Below are 19,135 nucleotides of genomic sequence, written 5' to 3'. Positions count from 1 at the left end.
ACGATTACACAAATATTGAGTTTGAAGCTCCACGAAATGCGAAGCAAATATGAGTAATATCAGAACTAAATACGTTCCATGTATAGATAATACTCACTCTTCTTCGAACTGCCGGATGAGACTCTTGTCGAGAATGTTCACCTCCGGTTCCCACGTACAGTGTCTACAAGAGAATGGAAAGCAAGTTGTATAATACCCCGTCATGATAATTCTCGAATCACAATCTTAATATATGTAAAGTTTTAAATTATACATAAAGCTTTCATCATCATTATGATAATCCTCCTCATCATCATCATCCTCATCATCATAATCATCATCATCATCCTCTTATGCGTCTTGATTTTCTTCCTCTACAGTGCAGTAATGTTACTATATTATAAAAATTATGCTGCTAGTCTGCTAGATATAAGAAACTGATAAGGATACTTTCCAGTATGTGAAACGTTAATATGATATGTAATTCTTTATTGAATAAACTGTTACTTTTAAAATATACGGGGAAGTGCTACATTTCACAGAAATTACAAACCGGACAATTAGAAATCAAGTATGATTGAGCCGCGATCTGGGAAAACGGGGTTTAATGCATGTGCTGCACAGGCTAATCTCTTGCGGCACTTTACGTACGTGCACTAAGTCTGGTATACCGAGAATGCGGCTCATATTGTTTAAGGTGACATCATTATATTTATAAGAGGAAATATTGTCATCACTAAGTGCGCTCTATGGTGGAATGACCAAGCGTAAACGTTAAAAGTTCTATAAATTATCAAGTAAAATAATGCAGGCAGAATTTATTAGCATATCTTGTATATGAGCATGGAAAACTGCTATATCATCATACGATGAAAATAGATACATTTATATTGAAGTATTAGAGATCGTCGGTTGAGAAAATTTGAGTCGCGCTCTAGGACAGCCGGGCTTAATGCACGAGCGTAGAGTATCTTCCTTTATGAGACTGTGAAGTCCGCACAGACTAGTCAGGGACGACACTTTCAGCGACGAGTCGATTTCAACAGAAAATTATATGAAACGGAAAACTCATCCCTTACAAGCCTGTACGGAGTGCACAGGCTAATCTGGGGCGATACATTCCTCAAATGCAGAGTGCGTTTCATTTGAATATTTAAAAACGAACATACGTCATGTGTATAATATAACGTAGCTTTCAAAGTTGGTATAGATATTTTCATACTTGCTATGTTACGAAATGAAGTTTTATGTTTGGTCTGTGAGTTATGTCCGCCTCGATTAGCAATCAGGGGCCCAACACGCATGCGAGAACGAGCAAATCTTTTCTTTTAACATCGGTTATAGGATGTGTTGACCCACAGACACAACGTTCATTCGGAGTTCAAAAATGCAACGTGTTTTATTTTCAACAGTACATCTTCTCAAATATTATTATATTAATATTTATTATGAGAAAGGTTTAGAGAGAGTACGATTGGCGTCTCCCTAATTGTGAAAACATAAGCGTTTTAGTAATTTCAGCGCGCGAGACAACGGGGCTTAATGCACAGGCTTATCTGGTAAGACACGTTATTCACATGCACTAACTGACTAAGCACAGCTCTATGTTTTTGCTACCAGATAGCACATGTTACGACATTTGTGCGTAAGAGGATGATGCTTTATCTCCGCTATCGATTGATACATTAACGCAAATTTCATAGGTCATGAGGAGCTTATTGCGATATAGATTTCATTGTGCCGATCCTGTTGTTGTATAAGTACTTATAAATAACAGTTCACCGTTTAAATGTTATATAATGCCCATCAGTTAAGCAGGAACGATGATGGATATAAATATACTACTTAAATTTCATAATGTGTTCGACATGTTTTACTAACAGTCCATTTATGTCGCTGTTGCACTAAGTGCATAACTTGAAAATAAATCAATCCTTATTTACTATTTCTATCAATACGTGCAAAAGTAATGATAAATACGCGATTGCCGAAGCCATATGCTGGTCATAAGCGATGCATTTATATTTAACGCACTGATTATTCGTTCGTTCTGAAAACAATAACAGCAAACGATAAGTATTAAAATTAATTAATCATGTAAAAACCGTTCAGTCAGCACTCACATTCGTATTATAAAATACGCACACACCGCGCTGTCTTCAACGTCACCGGCGCTTTAACGTAAACTGCATGCTCATCGGATCAAAAAGTGCAATGTGCGCGTAGCGTATAATTTAATGGTCATTGTCATATTTTTAAATAAACCCGTGCTGCTATTGGGCCCCTAAATAACATGTTGTCACATGCAGCTGTCATTAGTATTCGTTGTTTGTCCTGTTATTTCAACTGCGCTGTCATTGATACGTGGTTTTTGTTGTTATTTAATTTAAAGACATCATGTGAACATTTTTTTTGTAATGTGCACGTTTTCTGTTTTACTTTATGCATTTCGCTTGCCTTCAAGCTTTCTTCGTATTGCATTTTATCATCAACAGTTGTAAGTTGTTGTATCATCAGGTATAAAACCAAACTAGGCACGCTTTTCATAACCATTCGTAATTAAAATATAAACGATCGTTTTAAGTTAAACACTCTTACACATATATTAAGATTGAGACATTTCGTAATTATTGGTAATGAAAACAAGAACATATCTTAAAACACAAACGCAAAAACAAGGAATTTCACAATTCTGGCGTGAACGAAAAGTGTCGCGAAGCCCGCACAGGGTAATCAGGGACAATGCTTTCTACTAACGCTGATTTAAAAAAATAAAATTAAATAAAAGCGGAAAGAATCATTCTTGATTAGCCTGTGCGGACTGCACATGCCATTTTGGGACGACACTTTACGCACATGCATTAAGGCCAGTTTTCCCAGAACGCGGATTATTATGTCATAAATACGTATGATATCAAACGCCATATCTAAGGATCTAGCCTCTAGGTAGGTGATAGATAATTTAACACACTTGCGTAAAGATAATTAATGAATTAAGTTTAGTTGACAAAGCTACGCGACTAGTTAACTCTACCTGAAAAGGCTTAAATGTATATATGGCAAATAGACGTAGGGCACCACGATAGGGCCCTGTGCACTTTACTGGTTAAAGTACAGTTAACTTGATCAGTATCTGGTGGCAACACATTTGAGCTTTTATGTAGCGTATATGAGAGCAAATGAAACTTACTTTCAGGAAAAAGCGTTGTTTTTGTTTGTGTTATTGTCATTCAACGTAACATATGTTTAATGTTACCAATAGCTATGCGTTAACTAGTACTTAAAACTGTTTTCCGATTAAACTTATTAAGTTTATATAATTGATTAAATAAATCAATTATCATTTGGAAAATCGAGCAAGACCGGCTAGTCAATAATTGAACACTAACAAAAAGCGAATGATTCAATCGAATGTTTTAGGTCGATCACTGGTTAGATACACTGTTTATTGTTTGGATACACTGTTTATTGTTTGGATTCACTGTTTATTGTTTGGATACACTGTTTATTGTTTGGATACACTGTTTATTGTTTGGATTCACTGTTTATTGTTTGGATTCACTGTTTATTGTTTGGATTCACTGTTTATTGTTTGGATACACTGTTTATTGTTTGGATACACTGTTTATTGTTTGGATTCACTGTTTATTGTTTGGATTCACTGTTTATTGTTTGGATTCACTGTTTATTGTTTGGATTCACTGATTATTGTTTGGATACACTGTTTATTGTTTGGATACACTGTTTATTGTTTGGATTCACTGTTTATTGTTTGGATTCACTGTTTATTGTTTGGATACACTGTTTATTGTCTGGATACACTGTTTATTGTTTGGATACACTGTTTATTGTCTGGATACACTGTTTATTGTTTGGATACACTGTTTATTGTTTGGATACACTGTTTATTGTTTATCCTAGCAATATGATCATTGGTGCAGTTGTTGTTTATTTCCATGGCTTTCCCTCTGTGGGGTATAACAACGTCGCTACCCATTATGCAATCAGTATATTCAACGCAGTTACTAACGGTGACATACTTTTCGACGAAAGGTCGTTAATTCCTCGAAAAGCACTTTAAGCGGGTTTTGTTGTAAACAAGTGGGTGTTACAAGTCACTTCCGACTCAGCACGATCAAGTATGATTGTATGTGCATATATACAAATTTTTACACCAAAAGCATGTTTAAAACTCACCGTCTTCTATTAAATAGAAATTATATGTAAAGCCAATAGGCAAATAAGGTTCAAATAAATAATATTTGCTCGCTCATACACTCCGGTAGTTTCATTTATTAAGGCGAATAAATCATTTAATTGAAGTAAGCCTACGAAACTTAAATTTTAAGGGATATATTCTTCCATAGAATCGCCATCAGAACAATAAATGTAAAGGAACTCTCATTTTATCTTTTTAAGGGACCTGATTGTGACCTTTGACAAAAACACAACAATATTTACATCAAGTCTTACGTTCTTAGAATCACGCTATTTTTGGCCGTGTTACATGGTAAAACATATTATTCAGGACTTAATGGTACACAGTCACACTTACGACAGAGTCGAAATATTCGGTCAACTTATGTGAGAGAACCAGCACTTGAAAAAAACGGCAAGCTAAAGTGTGAACGATATAGATCAGTTCGAGACAAGGGGGTAAACATCTTCAAGAAAACGACATAAAAATGCAGCGAATTTCTTTTAACATGGGGACGTCGAGGTATGTTGAAAAAAAATCATTTGTTACTGCCCTATCGTTAAGTTGTTAAATTCTTACTTAATTGATTGGACTCCCTTTTTTAAGAAAAACAAAAAACCTACGACCTTTATTTGGAATGAACCAACGACCAAAATAATTTCATTACGAATTTCCGATAAAGCAGATTTATGCATGAATATTATCGATAAAGATGAAAAGATTGTAACTTGTACATTTATAAAGCGTGTGTCCCCATTCGTCTACGCTTTAACGCATTTTTTTTTAATTCAACTGTTTGGGAATTGATTGTAATACGAGTTCGAACAGCTGTCATTTCAGCGCGTATTGTTTTATTGACAATTAATATCAGATATGATTATAATAACAGCATAACAGCACGGTTATAAAAATAAAGCGCGCAGTCAGATTTTACAAACGACGCGTTTAATTTCCATGATGAAACCATCTGCTTATTTCGTAAAGGGGCCTTACACAAGACAAAGGCACTTTGGAGAGAATGTTCTGGAATTTCTGACTGAACACGCGCCTTTTTTTAACGAGAATGCACACAATTTAATATCACCAATATCAAATAACGTCGTCCTCGTGCCGGAATTTCCAATCCAGATCGATTTTATGGAAGCCCGTCTTTGTTAGAACTCTCCCGCCAAATAACAGTTGTTTATGAACACCATCTGTTGTTAAGAATATCGTTGATAATTAACTGTGGAGCTATTTTACTCTGCAATTATTTTTTCTCTCAGCGACGACTGATGCAGCAGTCAATTTTAAATTAATAATTAACCGTGTATCGTTATAGCGCGTGCCATAAAATATATATTGCTTTCGTAATATCGGTAATGCCGTAACCTGCGTAAATAAAACACCATCGATACAACTCCACATCATCGATACAAAACAAGAAACGGCGATTCTATTGACGCCAAATCATGATATTTATTATTAATTATAGAAGCATCAGTTTGTAGCAGAATGTATCAGAATGTGTATGTTGTCAATAAACAATCTATACATGTATATCAAAGATTCCATCAAAGATTTCTTAAGAGTTGTTCAGCACCACACGCATGTACACACCTACAACAACACACGTAACGCTAACCTTTTAATAAGTTTAATCTATCTTAAAGCAAGAAGCCATAAACAACATTATTATGATCTTTTCTCTAAAGCAGTAAATACATCGAGGATAAACGATCTGAAATAGGTTTCGCCCAAGGACCTCAATTAATTCGTTATTTATTAGGCCCCGAACAATAATAGTCTACAATATACATTAGCATGTATCCACCCGTTAACCTTTATGAATAACACAATGAGCTTCTCAACATAAACATCTTGTAGGATCAGAGTCACTATTGAAATCCAAGTTTCCGCCCTGTTCGCACGATTTTAGATATGCCAGAGTTACAACATGGACGCTAATTTCGGGACATGTTCGGATACGATTGGAAACCTGCGTGATGACATTTGGAAATCTGCTCCAGATATTCGCCGCGCGTAATGATAAACCTATGTTCAAGCTAGTAAACCGAATTCGCTGATAACATACATTGTTTTTCATACGTTTTTATATTCATTTATTTATTACGCTATAGATGACACGTTGTCAGGGAAAATAAGAATTGGAAATAGGTTTTGCGTTAGTATAGTTCATCAACTACTTAACAACAATCATTTAAATGTATATAAATTAGATGACGCATTTTTATAACAACACGCTTTTATCAAAATCAACCCCAAAAGTACAACTGAATTGTTAAATATGTTTATTTACAGGAATTACCCGTCTAGTTTCCAATAAACAAAGCTGATGTATGTAAGTGAGATGAAATAAACAGGTATTTATAAACATCACAAATAAATTAACAAGTGAATTGTAAAATTTGTTTATGTATAGGAATTACCCGCCGAGTATAACGTGTTTCCGAGTATTATAATGCAATAAAAGTCACGAAAACATGAATCATTTCCAATTGCTTACGATGACTCGCATCGCCTGTAAATGAAATCCGAATCTATTGGGAAAAGTAGTCGTTATTTATTCTGACAGAAGTGACGATAATTTGTATGCGAAACCTTTTCCTGTGCAATATTTGGAAAGATCTTGATCTGGTATGACGTCAAAGCAGTCGAAAACAAGCCACCCCTTACTGCAAAAGCGAGCGATTGAACGATTTCAGATGGTAATCTGACCTTTAGAGCGTTTGAACAAATATTATATTATCGCTACATTATATGCATGAAGATTCACGGATGGATTGTAAAACCCACAGCACAGCACGTCAATTATTTTAAGGCGTCTACCACGATTGCATCAATTATTTGAAACACCCTTCATTCATTGTTATAAATAGGTTTTACTTCAAAGACAATACTAGATGGTAGAAATAATCCGAATGTCGTCATTAAACCGATACCTATGGCGATAGTTTCGTTTTAAAATGCACGTGCGTCAGGTCGCCTCCGAGACGAGTCGGTGCAGTCCGCACTGGTTTATCATGATGACACTTTCCGCCCTAAATTGACTTCCGAAAGAAGGGACTATCTTTCAAAGAAAAATACCATAACGGTTAAAAGTGTCGTCCCTGATTAGTCTCTGCGGACTGCATTGGCTAATCTTGGACAACAAAAGGCACGTGGCTTAGGCCCCGTTTTGCAAGAACGCGGGTAAAATGTACTTGTGTTTGCTTAAAGGTACCCTACGTCAATAAAGCGGGCACCGGAAGTGTTAGCCTATTGGCGCACGACCTTAGTGTTGTTAACCACCCAAAAGGTCGTTGAGTTCATTAAAAAAAATGTTTATGCCCGTTCTTTGTCACCCAGGACTATGTATGGGCTGAAATCACTGCTACAATATTATCAACATAATGGGTATTAGGTATCAAACGTAACGGATATGTGATTAACAAAGCGTTTGATCAGAGAGCTGTGAGTATCGTTGATGAAATAGAACAACCTGTCAAGGTCGGAAGATAGAGTTCCCTCTCAATGAACCTAAACATGTTTAGATACCATATGTTACAGGTCAAATGGTGAGCCTCTCATTGTAAAAGCCAATAACAGAAACTCGTGTGTTTTATTTTGTTTTGCTTTTCGTTTCATCAACATATACTGAAACCCAATTCTGAATACGTTCGAACATGCCACATACTGATAAAAGCTACGCCCTCAACATAATTCTCGTGGAAAACTACAGAAACTCAAATCGAAGCGCTAAGCGCGAAATATTAACACATTTATGACTAGTGGATTCTACCATCCTTCTAAACTGGATCAATTTATTTTCAAAATCAGGGATGTCTTGTATATTTATTTCTATATTTAGAATATTTCTTTCCTTTGAGCAAATAGCGCAGACCCTGATGAGACGCCGCATCATGCGGCGTCTCATCTGGGTCTACCCTGTTTGCCAATGCCTTTTTCTAGACGCTAGACATAAATGGGTTAAAATGATTTAGCTCGCTAATTGTCGTCTTGATTAACTATAAAAGAAACATATACCCGAATACAATATCTTAGAAAGGACAAAATTACGTCATTTGTTTTGACTGTAAACATCTCCGACACACTGACACATTTCGGTGTTGATATCTTATGTCAAATATACGGGCATGCCCTCTGGTTCGGTAAACAAGTTGTTTACTACAACGGGCTATCGATTGGCCCGAGCAGACATTGTTTGCAAGAGTTCATTCAGCGCGAACTATTGACCTTATCGTATTGATCTGAAATTTATATTGACGGTAATGTTCTTCGATCGCGGAATTAATTTGTGTCCGAGTTTTTTTTAAATATTTTAATTGTGCGTTGTTATGCAATAGTTACAGTTTGCTGGTCCTTTGATTCGGGGTTTTCCAGAAGAACCTTAAAAAAAACGCCATTTTTCTATATCATGTAATGATATACTGGGTCTTGTTCCGTAAATATTGAACTAATTTAAAGTAATTAACGTATTTAACTATGCCTTTATTTGCATGGGGATGAATCGATTACATGTAAAGTGACCGTGAGTCAACTTGACCGACACAAATTGATGGCATTGTAGTTTCATTAATTTGCTTCTTTCAGCGATTATCAAATATGCAATGAAGTTCAAACGAAAGGATGAACACGCCAATCGTTTTAGTTGAGTGAGACTTTTTTGATCGGCAACATATTTATTTGTAGCAAACAAAACGATGAGATCGGATAAGGAAAAATGAAAAGTATTAGTCGGCCAACGGTGATGAGTTGCGGTAAACAAATCGCCTAAAGACAGAGGGATGGACATTGACGCAATGCCTTAACATTTATCGGAATCTATTGACCGGATGTAATGAAAATTGGTGTTTTTGCACGAAATTCAATATCGCGGACATACGTCATATACGGCATTCATTCACAAAAGTTTATTTATTGATGGGTGTGTCGCTAACACCTATCAATTATGTATAGTTCCGTCATCACCTAGAAACAATACGGATGACCTTTCCGCTAATGGTTGTTCACATAAATATTGAATAATGTCCATTCAAAGATTCCTTAGGAATTGCCATATATGTGTCTATTTCATGAGAGCTTTCCCGATCAATTACTCACTATCAGGCGATATGCGTCACATATCTGACTGAATACCAGCGATGTCTTACATAAGGACAAAAATACTCAAAGTATGTAAAAGCAAATTGAACTATAAGAATCTTCTCACCGTGTTGCTGTAAAATAAGTTGCTATTTTAAGACGAAGAATAGGGAAAACAACGCTAAAAGGTTCAATCATCTTCCGATACAAGGATGAAACTTAACAAGAAATGTTTTTTAACCCTTTGCATGCTGGGAAATTTGTCGTCTGCTATAATGTCGTCTGCTGAATTTCTAAAATTAGCATTTTCTTCGATTTTTTTTCAAAGAATACTATCAGAATAGCAAACAGTTTGGATCCAGATGAGACGCCACGTTCTGTGGCGTCTCATCTGGATCCAAACTGTTTGCAAAGGCCTTTAAAATTCGGTTCCCGCACTGAAAGGGTTAACAGCATTTCATTCGATAAAAATCGTAAGCTGGATTCCATGGTAAACACTCCTTAGCTTATTGTGAGATAACGTTTAATGGTGGTGTCGGGTTTCTTGTTTTTCATTCTGTTATAAACAATAAACAATTATGAAAGTTATTTATATGCGCAATCACTTCATAAATCCTGCATGGTTATACAATAAACAAGCACGCAAAGTGCGTATAAACGTTAGGCACAAATCTTCAAAAAAATGTTGCATAAACAAGATGTATTTTCACGTTCTTGTGATCCCATTTCGCTTTGTTTAACCCAAATAATGATAAGAATGATAATAATAATAATAATATTAATAATAATAATAATAATAATAATAATAATAATAATAATAAGCATGAAATGAATAATGACTTTATGCAAGTTTTAGCTCGATCCTACGACCAACTCATCAACTAGGTTGTATTTGTGCAAATGCCCCTTTAAACGTCCATTTTAAACATATCAAATCCCGTTTGTTAATGCGTAATAAACAATTTAACGTGCGCAATTTGACTAATGCAATCTTTCCAGAAGTAAAATGTGACGTATTTTACAAGATTGGTTTATCCAAAAAAATGGTTTACGTTAGATCTAGTGCGAGTGTCTCTAAGTAAGGACATATTAAGAACATCAGTCTGAGAAGACGCTTAGCTTCCAGTAACGTAATTTACGAAATCATTTGTGGAAAACATGTTTATCTAAAATATTCAGCGTAAAATCAACACAAATCTATGTCGACTAAGCTTTTATAGTCCGCTATGCCGTACATTTGAGTCGCGTTTTGAGAAAACTGGGCATAATGCATGTGCGTAAAGTGTCGTCCCAGATTAGCCTGTGCAGTCCGCACAGGCTAATCAGGGACGACACTTTCCGCCTCAATTGGATTATTGCTAAGAAATGACTTCATTTTAACGAAAAATGTCATAAAAGCTGAAAGCGGACTGCACAGGCTAATCTGGGATGACACTTTATGCATTATGCCCAGTTTTCTCAGAACGCGGCTCATATGTTTATCTAAGGTATTCAGCGTAAAATCAACACAAAACTATATTGACTAAGCTTTTATAGTCCGCTTTGTCGTTCATTTAATACATCTAAATCAATTATCTTCCATGCCCGCTTTATGCCACCGCGTACAACAGTATTGTGTTCGAAAATAATACATTGTGCAACTCGATCACAACTAAGTCATCTGTTTGACGAAAAAATATTTTTTCTCGGTCATATATTTTTACGGATCTTAGTATTGTTTGCAATAATGTTTATTCTTGCGACATTTCAATGCATACTCGCCGAGGTCGACTGTATTTGGTCAAACTAGTTTACGTTCATTGACATGTCTTAGAAACAAAATCAGGAAAGTTAAAAGCATGCTTTTTATATCAAACCATTTTCCCGGATAAAGGCAGTTGGTTTATCCTTTGCGTAAATGTTTTTACTTTATCTGTACCAACTGATCACATCACGTCAGTATTTGCTTCAACGGATATGAAATAACATCAGGCAATATTATGACGTTGTTTCACGGAAACATAGAAACAAGGCCAAACATTTAGTTAACATATACGAAAAAAATGTTTTAATAACTGTATCATTCTGTTGTCTGTTGATTCGCTATACTGCACAGGTAAAACGCACATGCATTAATCCCGGTTTTCCCAAAGCGACGCTCAATGGCAAATTGAACCTCTATGTCCGCCATTTAAAACTCCGGATACAGGCCTGTGTATTGTTCAATTATTTTCACCCAACAAAACGCTGTTATTGTTTTGGTTGTTTGAAATTTTGAAAATCTTACTATTATGAGGAATGATACTAAACTACATGCAAATACAAAGTGACGTTAAAATAATATCACATCCTATTGGATTGCTCACTAGACGAGCAACAATTGCTTGCTTTTAACAACTGTAAAAAAATCACAACAACAGCAACGCATATTCGGTAAAGCAAAATATTTAACGACTTGTTTAACAATGCACATTTAGCAACATCACGTTGAAAATATCGACATATCGCATCCAGAACGCTGACGGGTATTTTAACTGCATGGAATATACCCTATACAACCAGCCCCTTAATCCAAATAAGAATATTCGAATAAACTGTGCCTCCATAGATGACAAAATGGACGCCGTGTTGCCCATTTAACTGCATGAAATTGTAATAAAGAGCAAAATTTTCTCTAAACGGTTAATGGGACAAGATGCTACAACGGCCCATTTAACAGTCGGATATTCGCATTAGACTCACAGGAAAAAAGACCACCACACTTTGAACAATCTAGCATTGGATACGTACATTCATGAACCTCGATATGAGTTCGTGACTTTAACCCATTTATGCCTAGTGAACTCTCCCATCCTTCTAAATTGGATCAGTATATTAGTAATTAGGGATGTCTAGTATATTTATTTCTATATTTAGAATATTTCTTACAGAAATTCTTTTAAGCAAACAGCGCAGACTCTGATGAAACGCCGCATCATGCGGCGTCTCATCAGGGTCTACGCTGTTTGCCACGGCCTTTTTTCTAGACGCTAGGCATAAACGGGTTAACGGCCAAGTGAACGGCGTTCAAACAACTTTCCCCTTTAACTAGCGAACACTAAGAATATGTAACATTGTCGATATGTCAACCTCCACTGCTCTTGTTAGCCCGCATACATAAACGGTAACGATATTTTTCAAAAGGTTAAGTCATCCATCAACATGTACGTAATAATAATCTGATATGCATATATGAATAGGCCGCTGTGGGAAGCAAAAGAAAGCATTTTGTGCGTGATCATTGAGCAAGATATACATACGTTCGTTTAGCATTAATAGTATTATCAAATCGGTAACAGCCGTTCATTATGCACTTACCGCGTGGAGTAGTCTTTCCATTTCACCAAGTATTCCGTTTTCCCCTGAAAATAAACAAAGTGATATCAATGGTTTGTAGTATTATGCATACTTGAATGTTATTTGTGCGCTAATAAGATAATTATGCTTAATTATAAACAAAACTTGTTTTTCTTTAATTGCTCTTAATGTGATGTCGGCATCTTAACATTTATATTTATTGTTTCTTAATGTGATATCTGCAAATGAACATTTATACACAATCTTAGTCCTCCGAAATCTAACACTATGACCACAAAATGATATTCAAAAAACACAGACGTGTTCATTATAAGATTTGAGCGTCACTTCGGAAAAACAGGGCTGATTGCATGTGCGTAAATTGTCGTTTATGATTAGCTTGTGCAGTCCGAAAAGGATAATCTGGGACGATCCGTTCCGCTTTTATAGAAACAATGTTTTTAAATGAAGTACCTGCATAACGAAAATCCAGTTAAGGCGGAAAGTGTATTCCCCGATTAGCCTGTACAGACTGCAGTGGTTAATCTGGGACGACACTCTACGAACATGTATTAAGCCCGTTTTTCCCAGAGCGAGACTCATTTAACACTTTACCACTACGTATTTTTACGCATGTGTTGTCCCTTAGAAAGTAAATTTAAGACCTTTCTTACTTAATTCAAATTGTAAAGTCTTCATCTCCAACCCTTAGATACCGATGAGCAGCAAACCGCATAAAACCTGATCAGACCGCGAGATACTCGCAGGCTGTTCTGGTTGTATGCTGTTTGTACATAGCCATTTTCACTTTTCTTCTGAGTGGGAAAGTGTTCAAACTCATTTCATAATATGTCCGTGATAATACGTATTACAAGAACATGTGTCGAGATAAACAACGGGGATATACATGCTAAAGTGTGTGATACGTATGTGAGATTGTGCGTAAAAGAAGTGCTACTATGTTTATTTGACTGTAAACATAGTTCTTTATGTCATTTTTGTTATAAATCAAGAAAGAAAAGTCGATTCACGTCAACGGAACGTCCAATTTAATGGTAACGTCAAAAGTTAACAGCAACGAAATGCTCCACCACCCCCAGCCCGCATTTAATTAACAAATTAGGCGAACGAGCTTAAATCAGTCAAAGTTTGTAACCTTGTATAAATGAGCCACAAACATGCCGATAAATCACATTAATTTATTTACCCTCAGGTATTTTACATGTAAATTGATCGACACATTTTTACACCATTCATTTAATAATACGTCGAGGGACAATTAAAACATTTTGAGTTTTTGTAAAAATGCCAAATGTTCTGCTTTATATAACCTTTAATGTTCTGAACATTACATGACAAAGTTGTACGTTACACTTTTATAAACACATGAAGTTATCACTTTTTAAAGTTACTAGTTTTGACGGAAACGAAACATGGCTATATGAAGATGTCAATCAATCTCTAGAAACGCATGATTATTGTTGTTTCATGTTACAAAGGGTACGGTATAGTTTTCTCGAGTTTGTAGCGTATATTAGCCTTGTTCTGTGAAAACCGGGCTTCATACACGTGCATAAAGCGTCATCCAGATAAGCCTGTGCAGTCCGAACAGGAAAATCAGGGACGACAGTTTCCATCTATTAGTAAACTGGATTGCCGTGTGTAAGAAACATCCATTAGACGAAAATTGCTATCAAATTGGAAAGTTTCGTACCTAACAAGTCTGTGTGGACTTCAAATGTTAATCTGGGACGACACTTTACGTTCATGCAGTAAGCCCTGTTTACCCAAAACGCCGATTAATTATTTCTGTATGTCCATTGTACAGACAGTCATTGTTCAAGACCATCAATACCTTCAATTTTGACGCGTTTTTAAATGTTTATTTGCATTTGCATGTTTTTTATTACTTCCGAACAATTTCTTGTAACACATACAAAGGTCATACTATCTAGAGTCTATACATCAAGCTCTGATTGCATTTTGTTGTTTGTGTCTATTTGACGGATTGAACTAATTTTCGTTGGCTGATCATTATCATATTTCACCATACTAGCGTTTTCTCGAATATTGCATTGTACTTACACGCAATGACGGAGAAAGGAAGAGTAAATGTCAGTGTAAAAACTCCGAATGGTTTCTTTTTTTGTTAGGTCTTAATATATGAAATACTATTTAATGCATGCCTATCGTTTACGATTTTCAAATACTCATAGTCGAAAAACTGCTCGCATATGTTTACATTATACATGGCATAGAGGCAAATTACGCTTGAAGAATGGAATGTTTAATAAATCATGTATATATTTAGAAGCACAGGCAAACTTAATGATCAAGCGTAATATAGCCATGCCTATTTTCCTTTATACATCTTAAAAATGCAAGGGAGTCAATTTCAAAAAAAGAAATGCAAAATATACTTTTACTTTTAGAATTAACTATTAATTCAGAACTGTTCCTTAGATCGCCAATATACACGCTAATTTAATTCGTAGAAGAAGTCGTTCGTCTTGTTTCATTATCGTGTTTTACTGATTTACTCTCAATACATTAGTGTGTTATATACCATCTACATGGCAGTCATGTAATGTTAGCTGGTATTCACGTCATTTTTACGCTATAATATCCGCTAAAATATCATACTTATCACGTCTATTCTTAGAATCACATCTCATAGTATGACGCAGTTGAGAGGTGAATTCGAGGACAAGTTTGCGATCACCGTACAATCTGAACGCTTCGGACAGTGGGCTACACCACACCGTCGACGATCGCCCTTATGGCGGAATTGTCCGAGGATTCCCGATTGATCACCGTAGTGAGATGCAATCATGACGGTGACATAGATTAGTTCTCATGAAATATATGCTACGCTGATTACAGGAGGTGTGGTGCCTTATACAATCTTATGTCATTTTTTTACGACCTAACTATACGTTTCTTCATACGCTGCAAATACGTACGAAGAAACGAATGAATCAAGGGAACATGTCGATTTCAGTTTTACATGAAAGTGTTAGTGTATAAATAGAGATTACGAAGATGTTATTACATTTCAATTGGTAATGCTTAGAAACTGGCATAATAATAGACGGAACGATCATGCACTGTACGATGTGGTTAATGGCATAGAAGTTAAACTTAACAAATCATTATTTATGTTTATCCCTTCATCAGCCGTTCAATGTCGAAAAAGCAAATGGGCTTTATTTCAGAATCGCGCTGATAAAGCTGGTACTCGGTAACAAAAACTGCGTCATTTCCATTCATTCATTCGTATTTTATGACGTTTTCCTGCCATTTTTGGTATGTTTGATTTGTACAAAAATACCGAAAAATAACAACTCGAGTACGGTGGTAGGTGGTAAAACGTCACGGTAAAATACGAGATTAGTTCCGAACACGTCAGACCATATAATCATTTATACAAAGTGCATCATGACACGAGTATGTTATATTACAAACGTAACGCTGGAAACGGTTAACACGTATATCAGCAATCGATTGTAGCACGATAATTAAGCGACCAATAAATAAATATCGATTTCAGCGTGCTTATGCCGCATGCTTCACATGTTCAGTACGTTTATCAATGTTTTATATTGTAAATTCATGTCGTTGCTATCAATACGAAGAGGTTTAAACAGTGCACTTCATCACTATTGTTATATATATATTTTATGAGCAAAAATAAGCGGACATACACACACGAGCGTTTTTAAAGAAAGATTTCGTTTAAGACAAAATTGAAGTAGAATGACAAGTTAGTTTCATGTTGCGTACACATGTATATACTATGGGTTCGTCATATTATCATATGGAAATAACATAAAACACGACCGTAAATTACTTTGATCAGCATTTACGTGGGCAAATGCTGTAAGGAAAAAAATACCGCTTGTGGCTATAAACCGCTAATCAATGTAATGATGAAGTAAGCACGCATTATTCGTAAACTGCATGTAGAAATCACAACGGCCGGACGACATTCGGGACAGAAAGAACTACATAGCTAAATTTATGTTTTAAGGGTAATAGTCATAATCCGTTTCAAATGAATCTGAAGACGCATTCTTCACCATACATACGAGTCTCACTCCGGGAAAACTTGGTTTAATGCGTGTGCGTAAATTGTCGTCCCAGATTAGCCTGTGCAGTCCGCACAGGCCCATCAGGGACGACACTTTCGGCTTTAAATATATTTTTGGTTTAAATGAAGACTCTTCTTAGCAAAAGTCCAGTTTAGGCGGAAAGTGTCCCTAAAAAGCCTGTAGGGATTGCACAGGCTAATCCGGGATGACACTTGACGCACATGCATTAAACCCTGTTTTCCTAGAGCGAGGCAACACATCGAAACGCTATACATTTACTAGCGTTTTAACCGACTTTCCCTATCATTGATAAGTTTCCTGTCGGCATGTTAGCATTTACAAATGTACTTTTCAGCCTGCTTAGCAAAGCCTTTACCGGATGACGTAAACTTGCGGTCTGTGGTAACAGTTGTCTTATTTAAGTTTCAAAGAAAGCGATGTATATAAATGCCTAGCGCATATATGTATATAAGTAGAAGAATGCACATACGGATGTTAATACGTAAATAATTTCAAGTGGCTCATTGTATTCACATCAAGGATCCGGAAAGACAGTTGGTTGCAACTGCAGTTGCAGCCTGCATACAAGTAGATAAATTTGCAATCTGTATCTGTGTTAAGAGAAACTGCGCAATCAATACCATTAAAAACAATCATTAATGTAATAAACAACGTTTATACTCATTTATGTTGGCTTTCGTTTGAATTAAAAGTACAGACGTTCACTGTAGATTTTTTTGGTTTACAAATTACTGTCTTGGCCTTCAACCAAAGTAAGCGGACAGAGGTTACAGAGATAAAACACACAGAATGAGGGATATCAATAACATGCGCAGTAACATCGCAACCGAGAAAACGAAGTATCGCCTATTGCGAAATAACGTGGATATTTTAAAGTTAAAATTGAAAAGCATTTACGTTATGTCATGCGATACAACTGTGCATATACGTTCACTGAATAAATATTAATGTAATAAAAACAGTCTTACCTTTCGACGACGTTTCTTTTTTATATAATCGGCGATAAATACCCCTTCCATTTTCCTGCAGCTTCGATAAATGAATATCGACCAGCAGTCGGACTCACTATAACGCCGGTTAAACTGTAAACACTGTACTGCGCATGCGTTATGTTCAAAACGAGATCTGCTCATTGGATCGAAACCGTTACTATTATTGTGAACCTGTAAATAGTTATAAATAAACGCAATACAAAAGTTTAAACTAGCGTTATCTTTCGATACAATTTGGTATTTCCTACGCTGGGTTTTGTCGAATAGATATCCGCAATGACTGTAAAGCCTATTTTTAAACTGATTTCGTGTACATGCATGTATGAGTAATGAAAATATTGCGCAAAAGAATCGAGAAGCGTCTTGAAGCGTGATATTAAACATTTATCAAATGAAAATTAAATGTATGGTCTACAATTAATTGCTTATTAGTCATTAAATGCTTAAAAACGCTGTCAGTTTATGTTATAAGTTTTTTTTTCATGGTCACATTAAATTATCACAACTAAAGTTGAGTTGCGTATGTTTAACGTCGTCATTACATTGGTCACTTTACATCGAATGGCTATTACATTTGTTGTACTATTTTTATCTTTCTGCTTGTTATTGATGGAAAGAATTACAGTAGGAATTGAAATATGTATATTAAACACCGCAAATACCTTTATATTATAATATAATAAGAGCATATTAATAAAATACAACAATGATGTGAAACAATATTTTATTTCACACTCGTCCTAGAATTGTCATTAAACATGGTGAACAAAAGGAGCACATTGTTTAGTATTCGTAAAAATACAGATACCACTACCAGATTTAAACGAAACTATTGACATGCATAAATAAATTTCTATTGTACGTGTATCAAATAGATGTGGTAACGATATTAATTTTCGGGTCCGGTCTTTACGGAAGATATATGAACACACCACGCGCCGTGTTCGGTCTTATCTGGTTCCCGAAACAATCTCAAGCTGTGTGTGATATATGAACACGATTGCTACTAGATTTTAATATAAAACGAAATAGTGCTATTGAAACTATCAATAAAAAAGTTAGCAAACTAGAAGCCTAGCAAAATGATCGTTATTTGCGGTTTTGCGCCACGGTCCTTTCAATGGCTCCATATACGCTGTGCTACTTACGGCAGTCTTAACTGAAGTCATTCTTGAAAAACTCGAAACGATATTTAAGTGTAAAAATCAATACAAATGTATTTGAAATTTTCGAAACACATTCTTTTAGCTCTTTTCATTATTAAAACCACCGAAATCCAGCATACACTTAAAATGCAGGAGCTTTAAACCTCAGAAATATCATGATTGTACGCACTTCAGATATGACTCGCTCTTAGAAAACGGAGCTTAATGCACGTGCTTTAAGTGCGGTCCCAGATGTGCAGGTGTAGTCCGCTTAGTCTAGTCAAGGACGATACTTTATTCCAAAACTCT

General features: G+C 35.7%; 1 protein-coding gene across 1 annotated transcript in view; it reads right to left on the bottom strand.

Annotated features, from left to right (window-relative positions):
- LOC127868023 (uncharacterized) overlaps nt 1-18,865 on the bottom strand; it is a 34,036-nt gene extending 15,171 nt beyond the window's left edge. The window contains exons 1-4 of the mRNA XM_052409579.1: nt 18,830-18,865; nt 17,658-17,852; nt 12,599-12,642; nt 98-163 (exon numbers count right to left, since the gene is read on the bottom strand). Of these exons, the coding sequence (XP_052265539.1) occupies nt 98-163; nt 12,599-12,642; nt 17,658-17,852; nt 18,830-18,850 (326 nt within the window). The 5' untranslated portion in view covers nt 18,851-18,865. The remainder of the gene's footprint in view (nt 1-97; nt 164-12,598; nt 12,643-17,657; nt 17,853-18,829) is intronic.
- Nucleotides 18,866-19,135: the final 270 nt, after the last annotated feature.

This window comes from Dreissena polymorpha, chromosome 2 (assembly GCF_020536995.1).
Source record: "Dreissena polymorpha isolate Duluth1 chromosome 2, UMN_Dpol_1.0, whole genome shotgun sequence".
Taxonomy (NCBI): domain Eukaryota; kingdom Metazoa; phylum Mollusca; class Bivalvia; order Myida; family Dreissenidae; genus Dreissena; species Dreissena polymorpha.
This window is presented reverse-complemented; position numbering and strand designations above follow the sequence as displayed.